The sequence below is a fragment of the Phoca vitulina genome, unplaced genomic scaffold (assembly GCF_004348235.1).
Source record: "Phoca vitulina isolate PV1807 unplaced genomic scaffold, GSC_HSeal_1.0 scaffold15, whole genome shotgun sequence".
NCBI lineage: Eukaryota > Metazoa > Chordata > Mammalia > Carnivora > Phocidae > Phoca > Phoca vitulina.
Window position 1 is genome coordinate 15,609,017 of NW_022589718.1, and position 17,373 is coordinate 15,626,389.

Sequence of the window (17,373 nt, forward strand, 5' to 3'; positions counted from 1 at the left end):
ACGTGTGTTTACGAAATAAGTATGGTCTGGGAATAGATAGGTAAACCATCAAGAAAAACCAGTGCTGCAGACGTTTTCAGGTAAGCCCGGACACCCCCGGGTAGCTCCGACACCCGCCCCAAGCCCAGTGGCCGGCGGGGCCTCCCGGAGCTGGGTGCGGGCGCGGAGCTCCCGCCACGCCCACCGGACGTCACCCGTTACACAACCCCCCCCACCCAGCTTATGCAATTCTGCCCTCCCGCGGCTTCCAATTGACCCAGTGACTTTTGTGGGGTACGACGGTAAACGTTGCACGCCTAGCCTCGGCTGGAGAGATCCTCTCCCCGCCCCGGCTGCCGTTTGCCCACGGCGGACTCGGCCCGGCCCGGCCTGGCCGGCCAATTACAGGAAAGAGCGCGGCAGGAAGCGAGCGGCCGCTCCGGCTTGCCCAACTTCCACCCCATCCCGCGCTCCGGCGGCCTGGCCCCGACCACCCGCTCCGCTCGGGACGCTCCCTCCTGACCGCAAGGCCGCGGCTGAGGGAACCCCGAGCTTGTGCGCCCCTCCCCGCGCCGCGTCACAGTCGGCTCCGAAGGCGATCCCCATTGTGACCGAAGCACCCCGGGGCGCCGCCCCCTCCCACACCCTCCAGGACCCCGAAATCCTACAAGCGGGAGCGAGGCGGCCTCGGGGAGGCAGAAAAGGCCCCCTGGGGCGCAGACGAGCTCCGGGTAGCCGGCCCGTCGGGAAAAGGAGGGTGGGGTCGCCCGGGCCCACGCCGCATCCCCGCGCGGTCACCTGCTCTCAGCGCCTCGCAGGCGGCGGCCAGGGCCTCCCGGTAGCGCCCCTGGTGCAGCAGTTCCCCGAGCCGGCCGGCCGCGCGGGCTCGCTCCCGCTGGCCCGGGAACCACTTCTCGGCCAGGTGGTTGAGGACGACGCTGGTTCTGAAGCCCGAGGCGGCGATGGCGGCGGCCAGAGGCGGCGGCCGCGGAGTGGTGCCCTCAGCATCAGTGGCGGCGGCGGGCGGCAGCCGGTCCCGGCAGAGGCGGCAGCGGGCACGGAGCTCTCTCCGCAGGCAGCGACGGCAGTAGCTGTGGCCACAGGGCACGGTCACCGGCTCGCTCAGGAAGCCCCGGCAGCCCAGGCAGCTGAGCAGCCCGCCCGCACCGGGGTCCGCGCCCGCTGCCAGGGTCGCGCTCCAGCCCAGCCCGTGGCGGAGCCGGTAGTTGAGCACCAGGCAGTCCACCAGGGTGCCGAGGCACTCGGGCCTGACCGGGGCCCCGCGGCGCAGCGCCGCCGCGTACGCCTCCAGCGCTCCCTTCAGGTGGCCGCCCAGCGCCAGCAGCTCGCCGCGGTGGAGCAGCAGCTCCCAGCGGTCCGACTCCGCCGCCGCGCGCTCCAGCCGGTCGCCGCTGCCGCCGCCCACTTCCCAGAACCGGCCCCGGCTCCGCGGCGTGGGGGCCATCTCCCGGCTCCCTCCTGAGGAGCTCCTCGCCACGTCCGGAGAAGACATGGCCCGCGGAGGGCTGCTCCTCCGCCGCCGCCCGCCGCCACGGTCGCGGAGCCTCCGGGGCGCGCGGCTCCGCACGCGGCCCGCGAGCTGGGGGGCGTGGCGCGCGGACACAGCGGGGCGGCGCGCGCCCGGGAAGCCCCGGGGGCGGGGCCTGGCGGGCGCGGGGCGGGGCGGAGCTTCGCTGAAGCGCCCGGGACTCCCCCGCACGGCCTGCGTCCCGGGTCCCGGAGGAGCCTACCGCCTGGCCCCGCCCCTTCCGAAACCCCTTCTGGGGAGGAACCCGAGGTCAGATGATCCCCCAGCGGGGATCTAATTGGCTTCTCCCGAAATAGGGGCCTGGCGTGTAATTGAACAAAGCCCCTAGGAGTCCAGGCCTGCAGCCTCTTCGCCTTTCCTCTGGACGCCTACTCTCACCTGGCAAGGCTTCTCTCCTAATGCCTGCTTGGTGGGTGCTTTTCTGCCGGCGGCTAGCCTCCCGGGACTAAAGCCCAGATCGCCTGCACTTCCCCGACATACCCGGCGTCCTGAGTGGGCACCCGCCCTCCCTCCCTGGCGGGTGGGAGCTTCCCCTTGTAGATGTCAGGTGCACGTCTGCATTTTCTTTACACCCAAGTTACAGACGGACATGTAGAGGCAGAGGACCTAAGAATGCGCGAAGTCAGTCTGATGACTTAGTGACTCCTCAAGTCTAGGCTAGGTCAACTTTAGAAACAAAATAACCCCACCCACATTCCTGAGCAGACTCCCTCCAGAGGGCAAAACAGTTTTCCAGGGTGGCAAGTTACTGCTGCCTTTCCAGTTTAAAACTCACCCCCACATTCAGGAAGAAAGCCCACAGGTTCCCAAGGTGTCAGACGGTCTCTTCACATCTCATTCAATGCTCCACAGCTGGCTAAGGCCTATATTTGACATTTTTAAAGAGAAATCACCAAGATGAATAGTTTTCATATGTCAGTCACAATAACCCTACAACCCAAGCAGGGTCTGCAGTATTGCCAACAGAAGAAAAAAAATGATCTGGGTTTTATATAATGGACTATATTTCCTTTAAACTTGATGTCAGAGTTTAAAGCTCTCAGCTGAAAATATAGATTTGATTATAGGCTACTAGATTGTTAATGCTGGAAGTGACTTAGAACTTTTAGTCCTTTTTCAGATGGTTAGAAACAGTGACCCAGAGAGGGAAGGTTACCTGCCCCAAATCACACAGCTAATAATATACAGAGGCTCTGCTCCCTTCTTTCATTTCACTTTTAGGTTACTATGTTAGATCTTAGAAATATATTGCAGGAGATTTTCAAAATGAAGTTGGTAAATGGAATGTTAACCTGAACATGCTATGCCTGAAATTGGCTAACGTTTAATTAACATCCTTCTTTATATGGAACAGGCAGTTAGGCTCAAAACTGCTTTGAGTTACATATGTTTTTACTACACAATGAACAAATTTTGTAACTTCAGAAAAGATGTAGATATATTGCCCCAAAAGGAACAAGGAAAAAGCTTGCTGAGGAAAAACTGAGTTCCCACTCTGACAGGGTGCCCGGGCAAACTGGTTCATTTACCATTCCCATTACACCTGAAACAAACTATAGCCAAGAAACAAGGAGCAACTCCTAATCATTTGATGTGGGGAATGTTAGGATTAATTCATAAGCATAACCCTGAATTTAATCCTCACCCCCCCATATTACTACCTTCCCTCAATATTAATAAGAATGACTTTAGTCAGATGCCCACATACTCATTGGAGACTTGAAACAGTAAGTGGTAAAACAAATATCCATATGTAGATGGACATTGACTTTTTGTGATACATCCCTGTCCTTAACAGCCACTGACAAACATGTACAATGGTAACTACTTAATACACGTGTTCATGATTATACATGAAGTATAAATTGATAAATCTGCTTATAGTTCTTTCAGATATAGTTCGAATCAGGTTTTATTATGGAATCCCCCCCCACCAAAGTAAAATGTATGGTTTAGAAAATAGTGTGAATCTGTCATTTGGAGTTTCTTTCCCTAATAAATGTGACATGACCACATCTGATTCTGGTGTGAAATAAAATGGTACAATTACAATAATGTAAGAGGGAAAAAAAAAATGGGACCGTGGGAGGAATCTTGCCGTGATCTCCTTGGCATTTGTGAATGGTTATAATTCATGTTTGCTGGTTTATACATTTACATAACTGGTTCTCATTTATGTAACTTATTTATGTAAGAGATTGTACCGCCTCTCTGGCCTTTGTGTGCTGCACAATTTCCCTCTGAAACAGGAAGTCCGGGGCAAAACAATCCCGGGCTGTAGACAGGTCACTCTTCCATCATTCCGTGCCACCAAAAGAGGATATGTATGCACTTTGATGTGACTGCCTTTAAATTAAGAGGAGAGAAAAATTAGTATTCATTCATTTTCCAAAATTCAGACTTGGGTCTCTGGCTCACCAGGCAGGCTGCAGAGGAGGAGAGGGAACCCATGAAATAGCCCCCTGGCCGGAAGGAGTGCCCTGGGGTGAAGCTCTCCCCTCTTTTCCTGCGAGCGTAAAGTAGTAAAATCATGAGATTTGTATTTCATTTCAGTTTTTTAGTGTTGTCTTCTAAAATAGATCAGTTATGTAAGAGAGTAAGAAGAAAAGCATATCTGTTTCCTAATTTGGAAAATGCTTATTACCATCATTCCCTTCCTCCCCCCCTCCCCCCCGCCACACCAGAAGGAGACTTTTCCTGATATAGTTAGGTAAACTCCTATTTAAGAAAAACGTAACATAGTGCTTTTCCTGGACACGAGTCAGCTGAAGATGTGTATTTGAGCCTTTTTTTTTTTTTTTTTTTTTTGCCGTGGGTGAATTTACCATTTGTTTCTTCACATTCTTACCATTAAAAAAGAAAGACCAAATTTAAGCTTTAAAGAGCCAAGCAAAATTATGTCCTCTTCCTGATTTATTGCAGTTGGTAACATTCTAGTCACTGCATGGAAAACAGTAAACTCTAAAGTCCAATATAATCAGTACACACCCAATAGCATATCTGAACATAACGCACAGATGAAAGGGTCTTCAGAGACCACCTCTCATAGCCCTCATTTTATGTGTGTGAGAACACTAAGATCTGAGAAACTCCTAGTTTAACGGAAGTCATACCAGAGGGGCAATCTGGGGACCTGGGGCTGCCCATTTTTGTGCTCTCTATCTGGAAGGAAGTCATCTGGCCTCCTTGAGCCTCATTTGCCATCTGTAAACTGAGGGACCTGGAATCATCTCTCAGGTGTCTCTGCCTCTGGAGCTGAGCCCTAGGGGTTTGTTTGAACACAACTGAGAGGAGGCAGAGAGTCTTCCAAGCTCAGGAACACAGCAACGTGACACCTGTTACATTTTCGCAGAGGCAAGGGTGAGAGTAGAAGAAGGGGGTATCAGGAAGCACACTTTGCTGATGCACACCCAGGCCCGTCCGGGGGAGGGGAGACCAATCTCTGGGATGTGAACATTTCCAGTCACAGACCAGGGATCTCCCACCGCACACACTTCCTCACCCCTACTGTAATTCTGTGAGAGGCTGGAGAAAAGTCTGGGGGGGGGGGGGATGGTTATATAACTTGGGCATTTGTAGGGAAGTTTATATAAGATGCTAAAAATACAGTATATGATTGCTATAATGGTGTTCTAAGTGAAAAGCCCTAATGAGGACAACCTGAGTAGGTTAAATAGAGGTGATGCTAAATAGATATCTAAACCCAATTGTCTGCAGCGACTACTGTCTAAGCAAGTACAGTTTACTACTCATTATTAAAATATTCTGTTATCTTCATGGCGAACACTGTCAGTGTGTTCAGGGGGCACTACACTTACCATGGGCGCCCTTCTTAATTCTTCTTTCCAATACTCTAAAAAATCTAGAAATACTAGGTATGTAACCCATATTCTATTTTATTGGTAGTCAAATTGATAAAATGAATATATTTCCCAGTATTAAGCTGTGAGAAAGAAAGAGACACAGGAATAAATCCCATATATTATTTAACAAGCTTTAAGAATTAACCACATATGGATTCCTCTGGTACTCTCTGTCTTCCTTCCTTGTCTGCACCCTGCCCCCATGCATTTAGCACTTATCATCATCTCATATATTATAATTTGTCTCCACCCTCAAGAATGCAAGCTCCCGAAGAGCTGTGATTTCTGCCCATCCTGGTCACCGATGTGTCTCCAGCACCTAGGGCACTGAAAAGACACTAGACAATCTTTGTTGAATGAGTCACTGACAAATTAATATCACCTAACATTCTTCATTCTTGTTAGTGATGAAAATACATTTACCACTAACACAATAGGACAGTTTATTTTCTTCATCTCTCCTCTCTTTCTCTTATACTTTTCACCTAGTCTGCCAAAAGATCTTTTTGGTTCTGCCTTCAGAATATATGGAGAATCTGACCCATTCTCACTGCTCCCTCCACCCCTGACCTTTCACCCCTTCCCTTCCCCCCTCCACAATCCCACAGTCACCCTGGCCCAAGCCACCATTTCTCCTCCTAAAATAACACAATCAGTTTTGGTATTCTTTAGATAAGAATTTTGCAAGTGGAAACATATAAAGAAAATTATACTCAGCAACACTATATACATTTATGCACATCAGAAAAACAAAGAAGGGCGCCTGGGTGGCTCAGTTGGTTAAGCAACTGCCTTCGGCTCAGGTCATGATCCTGGAGTCCCGGGATCGAGTCCCGCATCGGGCTCCCTGCTCAGCGAGGAGCCTGCTTCTCCCTCTGACCCTCCCCCCTCTCATGTGCTCTCTCTCATTCTCACTCTCAAAAAAAAAAAAAAAAATAAAAAAAAAAAAAAAAAAAAAGAAAAACAAAGAAATATATAGTTGAAAAAGTTCGAACTGTGCAGGTCCACTTATATGTGGATTTCTTCTGATAAATATAGGACAGTACTGTCAATGTATTTTTTCTTAATAATATTTGCTCTAGCTTACTTTATTGTGAGAATACCGTATAAATATAACATACTATATATATGTTAATCAAATGTTTGTGTTATTGGTAAGGTCTCGGCCAACAGTAGGCTATCAGCAGCCAAGTTTTGGGGGAGTCGAAAGTTATACATGGGTTTTCGACTGCGGGGGTCAGTACCTCTATCCTCTGCATTGTTCAAGGGTCAACTGTAAAACCACCTAACATAGCAAATGAAGCTTTAATAATTTGAAAATTATAAAGCACTAATAATTTGGATAGAATCTAGCATGATTATTACTATTATCATTTAGAAACGCCTGCGAAACTGGAAGAGTAGAAAGTCTTCGAAGATTTGAGAAGACTTGGTGGGATGCCTACACGGGTCAAAAAATCTTGGAGCCATCCCCAGCTTCTCTCTTTCTCTCCTATTTCTCTCACATACACAAGGCTAGCAAATCCTTTTGGTTCTACCTTCAGAATGTATCCAGAATGTGACCCCATCTCTCTCTGCCCCCACCCTGGTCCAAGTCACCAGCATCTCACACCCGGATTACCGCCACAGCCCTCTAACTGGCTCCAAACCCCTTTGTTCTCTTATCAGCACAACAACCAGGGCAATCACCTTAAAACATAAACAGTATGCTCCTCGAAACACAGAATTTACTCCTCATTTGAGCTCCAAAGAAAATCTAAAGTCCTAATGAGTGACTCAGAAGTCAGGCCTTGATCTATCCTACCCACCGGCCTTTCTGATCTCATCTCCTGCTGGTCTCTCCATTCTCACTCCTCCCTGGACTCACTGGCCTCCTCAGGGCCTTGGCCCTTTCTGTTCTCCTGGCCTGGGATGCTCTTCTAATATATACGCTCAAGGCTGCTTTCTCTCTTTTCCTTGAAACATTTGTGCAAATGGCACCCTCTCCGTGATGACTTTTCTGGTCTCCCAATCTCTCTGCCCTGTTCTTATATCTTTAGAGTTTATCCCTAATATACTGTATGTTTATTTTACTTACAAATTCCACAAGGGAAACTTTAGGGACAGGGGGACAAGCACAAAGGGCTGAATGATCGAGATATTATTTATGTATATAATAAACAGCTTTATTTACTGTTGGATTTTCAGTGCTTAGAACATATAATAGGTCCTTGATAAAACAACAACAACAACAACAACAAAGTGTTGAATGGCAGAATAAGGAAGGGGTTTTGGTGCTACACACGGGAATACGTGTGCTTTGCTGCCCACCTTCTTCTTGTGATGGCTACAGTCATTGTGCCACTGCTAGAGGGGAGAGTGAAGTTTATGGAATTAAGGATGTGGCATGGAACCTATAACACGGTTTCCTCTGCCAGATCTAACAAAATAATAATTATATTTAAGAAAGAGAAGTAGAAATAAAGTTGCAGCGTCAGCTTACTTGAAAAGGAATCACGAATCCTAGCACCGAATAAATGTACTTTTGGAAAATTCATGTATGTCCTGGCAAGCTGATAAACTCATTGTGCCCATCAACTACAGAGGAACCCCCACCTCTGCCCCCCTCCGTGCAGTTTCATTTCATTTGTACATTCCCAAGGTTATACAACTTGGTCAGGCTATCACCTGGCTCAGAGGATAAAGGCATCCGATGCACCTTTGCCTGGCTCATTTTCAGCTGCTGTGTGACTTTTTTAGAATCGGAGTTACTGAATTGTAAAAATTTAAGACTGCAACTCACGGAAGAATGAGTGATGTGTATAAAGTGAACATGTGTATAGTTTCCTCTGAAAGACTGGAGTAAGTTATTTGGATGGGATAGGCATTTGAGTTGGTGAAGGAGATCCAGCATGTTAAGTAGGCTGTGAGTAGATTAGGCCAGATGACCTGTGTCCCAAGATGGTCCACAAGTTCTCCAAAAAGGAGAGATGTTGACTTCGGGTAATGGAAGAGTTCACAACCAGGAGATGAAAATGTACAGAGGAGAGAGTTAGGGCAAGGAGATAATGGTGGAATGAGCTACCAGGTTAGAGGTTGAAAGTTAAGAGAAAACCAGAGGAAGAGGAAGATATAGATTGTATCAGGTGGATACGTGCTACAGAACCATCTTTATTCAGTGTCCAGTGCGTGCTATAAGCCAGGCTGGCTTAGGGCCTTGGACAAGAGAGAAGGATCTTTTTCTATCCCTTTTCCGATTCTGAAATAGCTAGATGAAGGGACATTCTTTCAGATTTAGCGAAATAAATTAAGTAAACAACACAGACTCTGTCATCCAGTACGGAAAACTAATTATCATAAAAATAAACCGTTTTGAACAAGTTTAAAAATGATGGATACATCAAAATACTACAAAGGGAAGTCAGGCCCAACCGAAGTTTTAGGTTAGTCAAGAAAGACAGTGATGCTTTCCCATGATCCATCCTTTGGTGTTTCTGTCAATAACAGAACACTGAGCTGGATGGTCCAGGGATCTCACCCTATAAGATAGTTCCTACATTCTTATGTCATGTCTTAATTCATCCCATTAGCTCCCTTATGAAACCAAATCACAAACACATAATAACTTCGAATAAAATGCCTTGCCATCAAAAATGTCTCGATCGGAGCTGTAAGTAAAATGTGAAGCATAGGAATATGTTCTGGTATGTGTATCGGTTTATGATGACCCCTTCTCCCCCTTAACAAACAGGCTGGTTCATATGAACTCCCAGAATCCTGGCCACTAATTTAATCTGATTCTGACCCCGATCTTTGTAAGAATTCAGGACTTGACGTCTCTGACTCTGACTCATTTGTTAAGTGACGACACTTCTCATCCAGTGTGGAGGGAACCAAACATTCCTGCAAACCCATTTATTACCAGGGTGACTTCGCTATGGGTGCCTTTGACTTTAGAGGATTTATTTATCCCAGTATCACTGTATCATTCTCCCCTATTACATCAACTCAGGCCTGAAAGAATTAAGGCCTATCCCATAGCCAGTGCTTCTCCAGATTTACATCAAACCTTTCTGAGCAGAAGGGGCATTTTGAGTAATAGAACAGCTCCATTTTTGTTTCTCCTAAATTTGGTGTAGCCAAGTTATTTGACTCCAAATATAGCTAGATAGCTCAAATACAGCTCGCATTAGCTGCGAATACTAAGCTTTCATCTACAATTGACCCTTAAACAACACAGGTTTGGACTGTGAAGGTCCACATACAGGAAGATTCTTTTTCCATAGAAACAGTACAGTCTTATAAATATATTTTCTCTTCCTTATAATTTTCTTAACATTTTCTTTTTTCTACTTGCTTTATTGTAAGAATACAGTATATAATACAAATAACATATAACACATGTGTTAAAAGAATGTTTATGTTATTAGTAGGCTCTCAATAGTTAAGTTTTGGGGCAGTCAAAAGTTATACTCAGATCTTTGACCAGGCAGGGGTCAGCGCTCTTACCCACCCCTACCCCTCTCATGTTGTTCAAGAGTCAACTGCGTATCTGTTAAAACAGCTTGCTTCGAAGAATATTTTGGATTTTTTAATATGATAAATCAAACTTGGTTTGTGTTTATCTGGAAACAAAAAGAGCTACTTATATGTGTAAGAAAAGTGTGCATATGCAGAGACGGTGTCAGTTGAAGGACACTGTGTCACGCAGTTATGCCAAAAAGCATCTCACCCAGAGGGTAAGCCTCCTGGATTCTGGGTACCTATGGGAAAAGTTTCTCCAACTCTGTGTATGATGAGGAGGTTGTAACACATAATTTCTAAAGTTCCTTCCAGCTCAGAGAGACTGTAATTTTTGAACAAATACATCCCCTGCCTTTTGATAATTTTCCAGTGGAAAACGATGCAGGCCCACGTGTAAAATCTTTAATTTTGTCATTAGAAGCCCCCCATCCCCCCCTCCCGCCGAGGTTTTCCAGTCCCCGTGGAGGCGGTGTCTACGCATGCGCGCTGTGCTTCCGCCCGGGCCTGGGCGGGGTCTCTGAGTTTGAGGGGTGGAGTCCCTAGCCTGAGGGGCCTGCCGTTGCAGAACGAGGACAAAGGGTGGTGTGACGTTGTCGGTAGGTCACAATGGGCAAGAGAGGGTTAAAGGTGGCCCCGGGGTTGGTCGCAGGGAAGGCTCAGGAGGCTGGCGGGCGTTTGCGATTGGCTCAGGTTGAGGGATGAAAAGCAGTAGCGGTGGGGACCAAGGGGGCGGCTGGGGGAGGCCCCTCCCTAGCGCGACCCGCGTCTCCTGCCCTCGGAGAGTATGTCAGGCTTGTCCCCGGCAGGCTGCAAAAGGCTGAGTGGTGGGTACTCAGCGCCCCCACACCTTCCTGGTTGCTCCCCTCGGAGTGCTCCGGAGCGCAGACCAGGCTCAGCCACCTGTCACCGAGGCCCGGGGAGCGCTGGTGGCCTGCCTGTGAGGTGTGGTGAGGGAGGTGTGGAGGAGCCCCAGAGAGCTGTCTTGGTAAAAGATAGCCATGCCGCGAATCTGTGTTCCCATATTACACAGCGGAAAGTAGTGTGCAGTGAGCATTTGTATTACCTCCGCGGGGACACTGCAGCGACATCCGTACAAGGGAGAGTGTGCTATATTCAAGTACCCACCGATCTTTGAGAGAGACTTTATCCAGATCAGCAAAAGAGAAAAGTGATTGATGTACACCATGTGCTGGTGGTGACCTTGAGCGTCACATCCACCAGCCCAGCAGCACCTGATAGAACTGTGATGCCGGCCCAGCCAGCCGCATGCTAGGAGAAGCATGTCAGGTGTGGACGACACCCAGGGAAGAGGCCTCGGGCCTACTAAGACCTTGGAGCCAACCAGGCAGCTTCCCTTGAAGTTTGTAAAGATAGCCATCCAAGTCATGAGAAACAACAGCCCCACCTGAAGCTTGCCACTGGCCACATTTTTAACCTTCAGCTGTGTCCCCTTCAGGTACAAGAGATCTTTTTTTTTTTCTTTCACTAGGAAAACCTTGTTTACCCCCAAGACCACCATGGAGGCTTACCGCTGTACCTAGGTCATCCCAGCGAAGGCCACAGGGGACATACCTGTGTTTGAGGCAGAGCTCAGTGGTTATGGAGCCCCATGGACAAGGGGATCACCATCAGGTCAACATCAGGAGCCTCCCCATCGTCCGTGAGGTGTTTGGGGCCACCTCCTCTCATTATGAACTGTGCTCATGGAAGTACACCCTTTCCTAATCACAGTGCCTACGGTGCCTGACAGAGGGGCAGCAGTGGTCGTGATAGACACCACAGCAGGGCCTGTGGACAGCGAGGCAACGGAGTACAGACTTGGCACATTAATACAGCACCAGCAGGGAATAGCCTTCATGGATCCGGCGGGAAGTGGAACCCCCATGTCCATGACAGGTGCTTATGCTGTGGCCTCAGAGGTCTTCACATAGTGGGAGGAAGTGCTTGCTTCTAGAGCGTACTTGCAGCATGTCAGCAAGAGCTGCTGGTCCCTCCCCGGTGGGTAGAACGTGTGTGCTGACTGCAGGGCAGAGACGACCAGCAAGCCCGTTGCAGAAGCAGCTAAAAGCCTCACAGCAGACCTCTTGCCTCAGTCTTGCAGAGGGAAGGCTACACAGTGGACTGTGTAGGCTACACGGATGGAAGCCCGAGAGCCCCCCAGCCCAAAGCTGAAGCCCAGAGGGAGTGAAAGCAAAAGGACAGAATTCCACCAGAAGTCCATTCCAACACCATAGGACTGGGGAAGACAGACAACCCTAATATCATCCTTCTTCTGCTCCTTAACTCCCTAACATAGGGGTGAAGAAAAGGAAAAAGCCCCAGCTGCCCAGGAGGCTGAGGACACAACTCCTCCCCCATGAAAACAATAGTCTCAGCCCTACCACAAAGGAGTCTAGGTTATCCCAAAATTGAGAGGAGCTGAACTACCACTAGTTCAGGGTCTTCAAGCAGAAAGTGTTCTTCACAAACTTCAAAGCCTGTCTAACTGCACAGAGTAGAGAGGCGAACATCAAATCCAAGACGGTGGAGGAGTTGGCATGGGGGCCACCATGCAGTCATCTCAGTGTGACTGGGGCTAGGGATCACTGGGACCATATCTGAGACCAAGGACAGAGTAATTTTGAAGCCTATCAGAAAAGGAGTTAGAGCATGGAGATCTAGGTATTTCCAGTTTAGCTTGCCTTAGATTTAAGTAAATAACTTTAAAAAATGAATAAAATACATTCTAGGAATTAAGGAAAACAAAACACCATAAAGCACAATTCAAAGGCACATATCTTTTCATCATGAAATTCACGTACGTGTGTTGGTGAGAAGAGTCTGGTAGGTGATGGAAGAATCCGAAAACACCTGTATTCACACCGAGAGCGAAACTGTGACTCAGTGGGCCTATGCTGGTCAGAAGAGAAGTCTCTTACCTTCTTTCTTAATATCTTTGGACTGCTGTAACAAAAATTCATACACTGGGTGGATTATAAATAAACATTTGTTTCTCACAGTTCTGAAAGCCAAGATTATGGTGCCAGCAGATTCACTGACTGATGAAAGCCCACTTCCTCATTTATGGCTGTGTTCTGACTAGAATCTCCCATGGCAGAAGGGACAAGCGTTTGCTCTGGGGCCTCTTATAAGGGCACTAATTACATTCATGAGGACACCACCTTTAGGGCCCCACCTCCTAATACCATCACTTTGTGGGGCAGGATTTCAACATATGAATATTCAAGGAACACAAACAGAAAAAAAACCTATAGGGCCTTCCTTTTCTCTAAAATGCACCTATTTAATTATGTAGCCCAGTGATTCTCAAACTGTAGTGGACTGAAGCATCAGCAAGGGTACTCTCCAAAATGCTGATTCTTGGCCTTAGACAAACTGGGATAGGACCATCTTAAGTGGTTCTGATGGAGGTGACCCAGGATCTTCACTTAGAAAAACCCTGGTACATAGTCCAATTTAAGAATTGACCTTGAGAGTCAGCAAGTAGGCCCTGTAGGTTTTTCATGTAGGTGTGTTCATCTTTTTGAACTCTGTGCTGGTTCATTTTAATCATACCTACTGTAGACATTCACCTTATTAACAAATGTTAGAATAAGAGCTTACTGTATGCCAGGCACTATTTTAGGTGTCTATCAGTTAAACCTTTGGATTTTTAAAAGATCTGTTTTTTATAATGCTATACACAGTCTACCTAATTTTTTAAGCGGCTGTATTGTATGGGTGAGTGCTGCATAATCTAAGGGACAGAGGATGGGATGGAGAAGAGAGACAATAGCCCTCTTTGTTCTTATCCTTCTGATAATTACCTTTGCAAAGTAGAGGGCATGCACTGAGCTTCCAAGGCTTTATAATGTTGCCAAAAATATAAATACAAAAGTGCCATGAAATATGTAGGAAAAGACAACTGTTTTCAACAGTGGGTTGGGGCGGGGAGGTCATGAAGCAGTGGCTATACAGTACAAAAGAAAATGACACATCCTTCTGGTTTCGAGAAGGTATCCAAATTGGGAAACATAAACTTCTCTGTCTCCCCTCTTAATGACTGGGGACTAGATCGAAGGAGAAACGACATACACATTTAAGGAAAGGAAATAAAATGTCTTATTGCCCAAGATACCAAATGATTGCTTCTTTCTTACAATATTACCTTGTCACAGTCTTGTGTCATATGTAGGAAAAAACAGGGTCCTTTAGCAAATGATAGTCACCGTTGGGAAATCCATTTGCTCTGGTTTCTACAACAACAGAATGAGAGGTTCACAATGTTGACATGTCTGGTATAAGGCCTAAAAGTAAGGCCCTGTATTATGGACCACCTCGACAGCTGGTGAAATTGCAGGGGGCCTTGAATATCCAGTGGACCTCATGGATGAGGTCCCTCACCAAATAACCCTCCTTATCAAGGAAACCAGAGGTTGTTCCTACTTATCCTGGAGGAATGGGTTTCAGTCCCCTGGTAGCTAGCAGAATTCTTTAAACAAGCCACCGAGGGAGCCAGATGCCACCTCCCTGTCCTGACACTACAAAGTCAGTTTGCCACAGCCCTTAGCTGTTCATTCTGTTCTTGTGTGGCCCTGCGTGACATCAGTGTCCTCCTCTGGCCTGTAAGTCTATGTGACTCATGAGCTTCTGTGGGTCTCCTCTTCCAGTGTGGGTATCATCGATTTGGCCATCCCTATAACCTTAGGGCAGGAATCCCTCCCTCACCAACAGGAAGATTGGAGGTGATTAAAACAAGTTTTATCCACTGAATAGGATCTTTGTTAAAATAAAACAAATTTCTGTATGTTTAAATAAAATAGGCCTGTGCGTAATTTTAGAAGGCTTTTTTTTTTTTTTTTAACCAATAACAAGATGGTCAGAAAAAGTGATCTCCTCGGATACCTTGTTTCCCTTCTAGCCTGCGCTTGTGATAGACTGGTGGTAACGATCGAAATGCTTGGCCAGTTACACCGTGTCTGCAAGGGCCACCACTTATCATGGCCACACTGAGCCCAGAAATGAGTCAATCTGGGGTAAAGCAGGGAGTCATCATTTCTCAGGAAGCAAACTAAAGCCCGTACAAGAAACAGGGCCTCCCTCCAATTTACGTGTCGGTTAGGAATATGATTAACACCTGTTGCTTCGTTAACCACAAATAAGAGCTAGGCTCCCAAGGGCCGCCAGCACAGCGGGCATCAGGGCTCCAGAAGGTGGTGTGAGGGGGAAAGAAGGGAGGAGCGGGTGTGTCCCATCAAGCCCAGGTTCTGCCCCAACTGCACGTGCCCAGCAGGGGCACGGGGACCCTTCGCGATTTCTGCCCAGGGATGGTTTCCACCCGGGAGTTCTGGTGGCCAGGCAATGAAGGCCCCCTCAGGCTGCATAAAGATGTTACGGAAACTGAGGTGAGGCCAGCAAGTAACGGAAGCGGCCGTTGACTTACCATAAGCAGCACTGGGGTTGAGGGGCTGCCTGCGCTCATGTTTGTGATTCCCTCACAGTGCTCCCCTGAAGTGGACCATAAACGCTGGTTTGCACATCATCAAATGCACCTGGGTGTTCTACACTCAAAGTAGCTACCATTTATTAGCTCCGATGTGCCGCCCACGGCTACATTATCTCCTTTAATCTGCTTACCCATTTTTTGAGATAGGAACTATTATCCACATTTTACCAAGAAGGAAACTGCATTGAGTAATTTATTCAGAGTTGCACAGCTAATAAGAGGCGGAGTCTAGATTCAAACCCAGAGCCAAGGTTCTTCAGGGCAACCAGGATGTGTCTGGGCACTTCTGGGGAGAAGGAACTAGAAGCAGGGGGGCTATCTAGGACAATCAACTCCACGTACAATGCCAATAAAGAGATAGGTCATGGCTTTACTACAAACACAGTTTTGTGTCGGAGCAAGAAATCAACCAGGTGTCCCATAAGCATCTATGTCAGGGTCGACAATCCAGTTAAGATGAAATAGACACAAATCCACATAACCACACTGTGTATTTTGATGTCATTTGCTCCACAGCTTACACCTTACTGTACAGATTTGTCGAAGTCGTGTTTTGTGTTTTACATAAAGCACGATTCAAAAAAGGCACGCTCTGGCATTGATCGGCAGCCAGCACTGCATACTGGTTGCATGTTTATTTCTCCTTCCCTTACGTAAGCATGTTTACATAACATCAATACCCAGAGCAGGAGCCAGATGATGTTATGCTAAGTGATGGGAACAGAAGAGTTCTGCGGAGCTCAGCACTTCAGGACAGAGCTGCCTTCTGACAGTATCTAGTAATGAGAAACTCTCCACCTGGAGAACACACCTCCTGGAGATGTGGACTCAGTTAATTTCCTTTGACTGCTTCTCTTGGGTGGGTGGTAGCCTGTCTTTAATTTCCATTGATTAGTTAGGGTTTGACTTAAGCAATTATAAAATCCATTGAGGCTTCCAAAAAAAAAAAACAAAAACCTGACCTGGCTGAATGGGTAGTGACCTTCGTGAGGGTCTCTTGTTAAAAATTCATTGTTATGACGTATTTTCGACATAATGGTTTATAATGGCATTTACGGAACTTAATGTTAGGTCTGAAGGATTCACTTGGAAATTATGTAATTTGAGCAACAGCTATGCTAATTGTGTTCCCTCAGAAGAGTGTTTACAGGGACATGAAATCACTCTTTTGGAGACACCGTCCTCCAACCAGAAGAGGTTAGTCCCCCTCACCACTTCAGCACTTACTTTAATTAGTATTTATGTACACCTTATAAATATGTAATTATTTGTACACGTCTACTCTGTGGTCTCTAATTAGCTTTGACTCCTCTTTGTTACCTCAAAAAAGAATTTCTTTCAGATGCATGTATGTCTCCCTCCTTTCCCAGTTCCAAAACTCCTAGCTGAATCCTCTGAGCACTGTGAACACACACCAGGATTTCATCTGGCAGCAAGAGTTTCAAGTCAATTAACGATCTCGCAGCTCTGCAAGCCTCTCATAGGAATCAAACCTAAATGACTCTTCCCAGAGACAAGTCATCTCTTGGGTTGTTTTTTGTCTTAGAGTAAAAACACTTCCAATTGTTTATGTAATCAAATGGCCACGCACTCCTCTGAGAGCCCACGTTAGAAGGAGAGTCAGCCTCTAAAGAAGCATCCGTTTGAAAAGATCTCCCTGTATCTAGAGACCAAAGAGAGTTTAAATGTATATGCTATTTCTACATTATTTATCTACTAATTTACCTAATTTCCTAGTCACATGTTTTTTTCTCAGCCTTTTCACTCAGTGCTACGAGCAACCCTTGATTCTTTTTTTTTTTTTTTTTTAAAGATTTTATTTATTTGAGACAGAGAGAATGAGAGAGAGAGAGAGCACATGAGAGGGGGGGAGGGTCAGAGGGAGAAGCAGGCTCCCTGCCGAGCAGGGAGCCCGATGCGGGACTCGATCCAGGGACTCCAGGATCATGACCTGAGCCGAAGGCAGTCGCTTAACCAACTGAGCCACCCAGGCG

General features: G+C 47.1%; 1 protein-coding gene across 2 annotated transcripts in view; it reads right to left on the reverse strand.

Annotated features, from left to right (window-relative positions):
• LONRF1 (LON peptidase N-terminal domain and ring finger 1) overlaps window positions 1-1,564 on the reverse strand; it is a 38,491-nt gene extending 36,927 nt beyond the window's left edge. For both annotated transcript variants that reach the window (XM_032413498.1, XM_032413497.1), the window contains exon 1: window positions 778-1,564. In XM_032413498.1, the coding sequence (XP_032269389.1) occupies window positions 778-1,492 (715 nt within the window). In that variant the 5' untranslated portion in view covers window positions 1,493-1,564. The remainder of the gene's footprint in view (window positions 1-777) is intronic.
• Window positions 1,565-17,373: the final 15,809 nt, after the last annotated feature.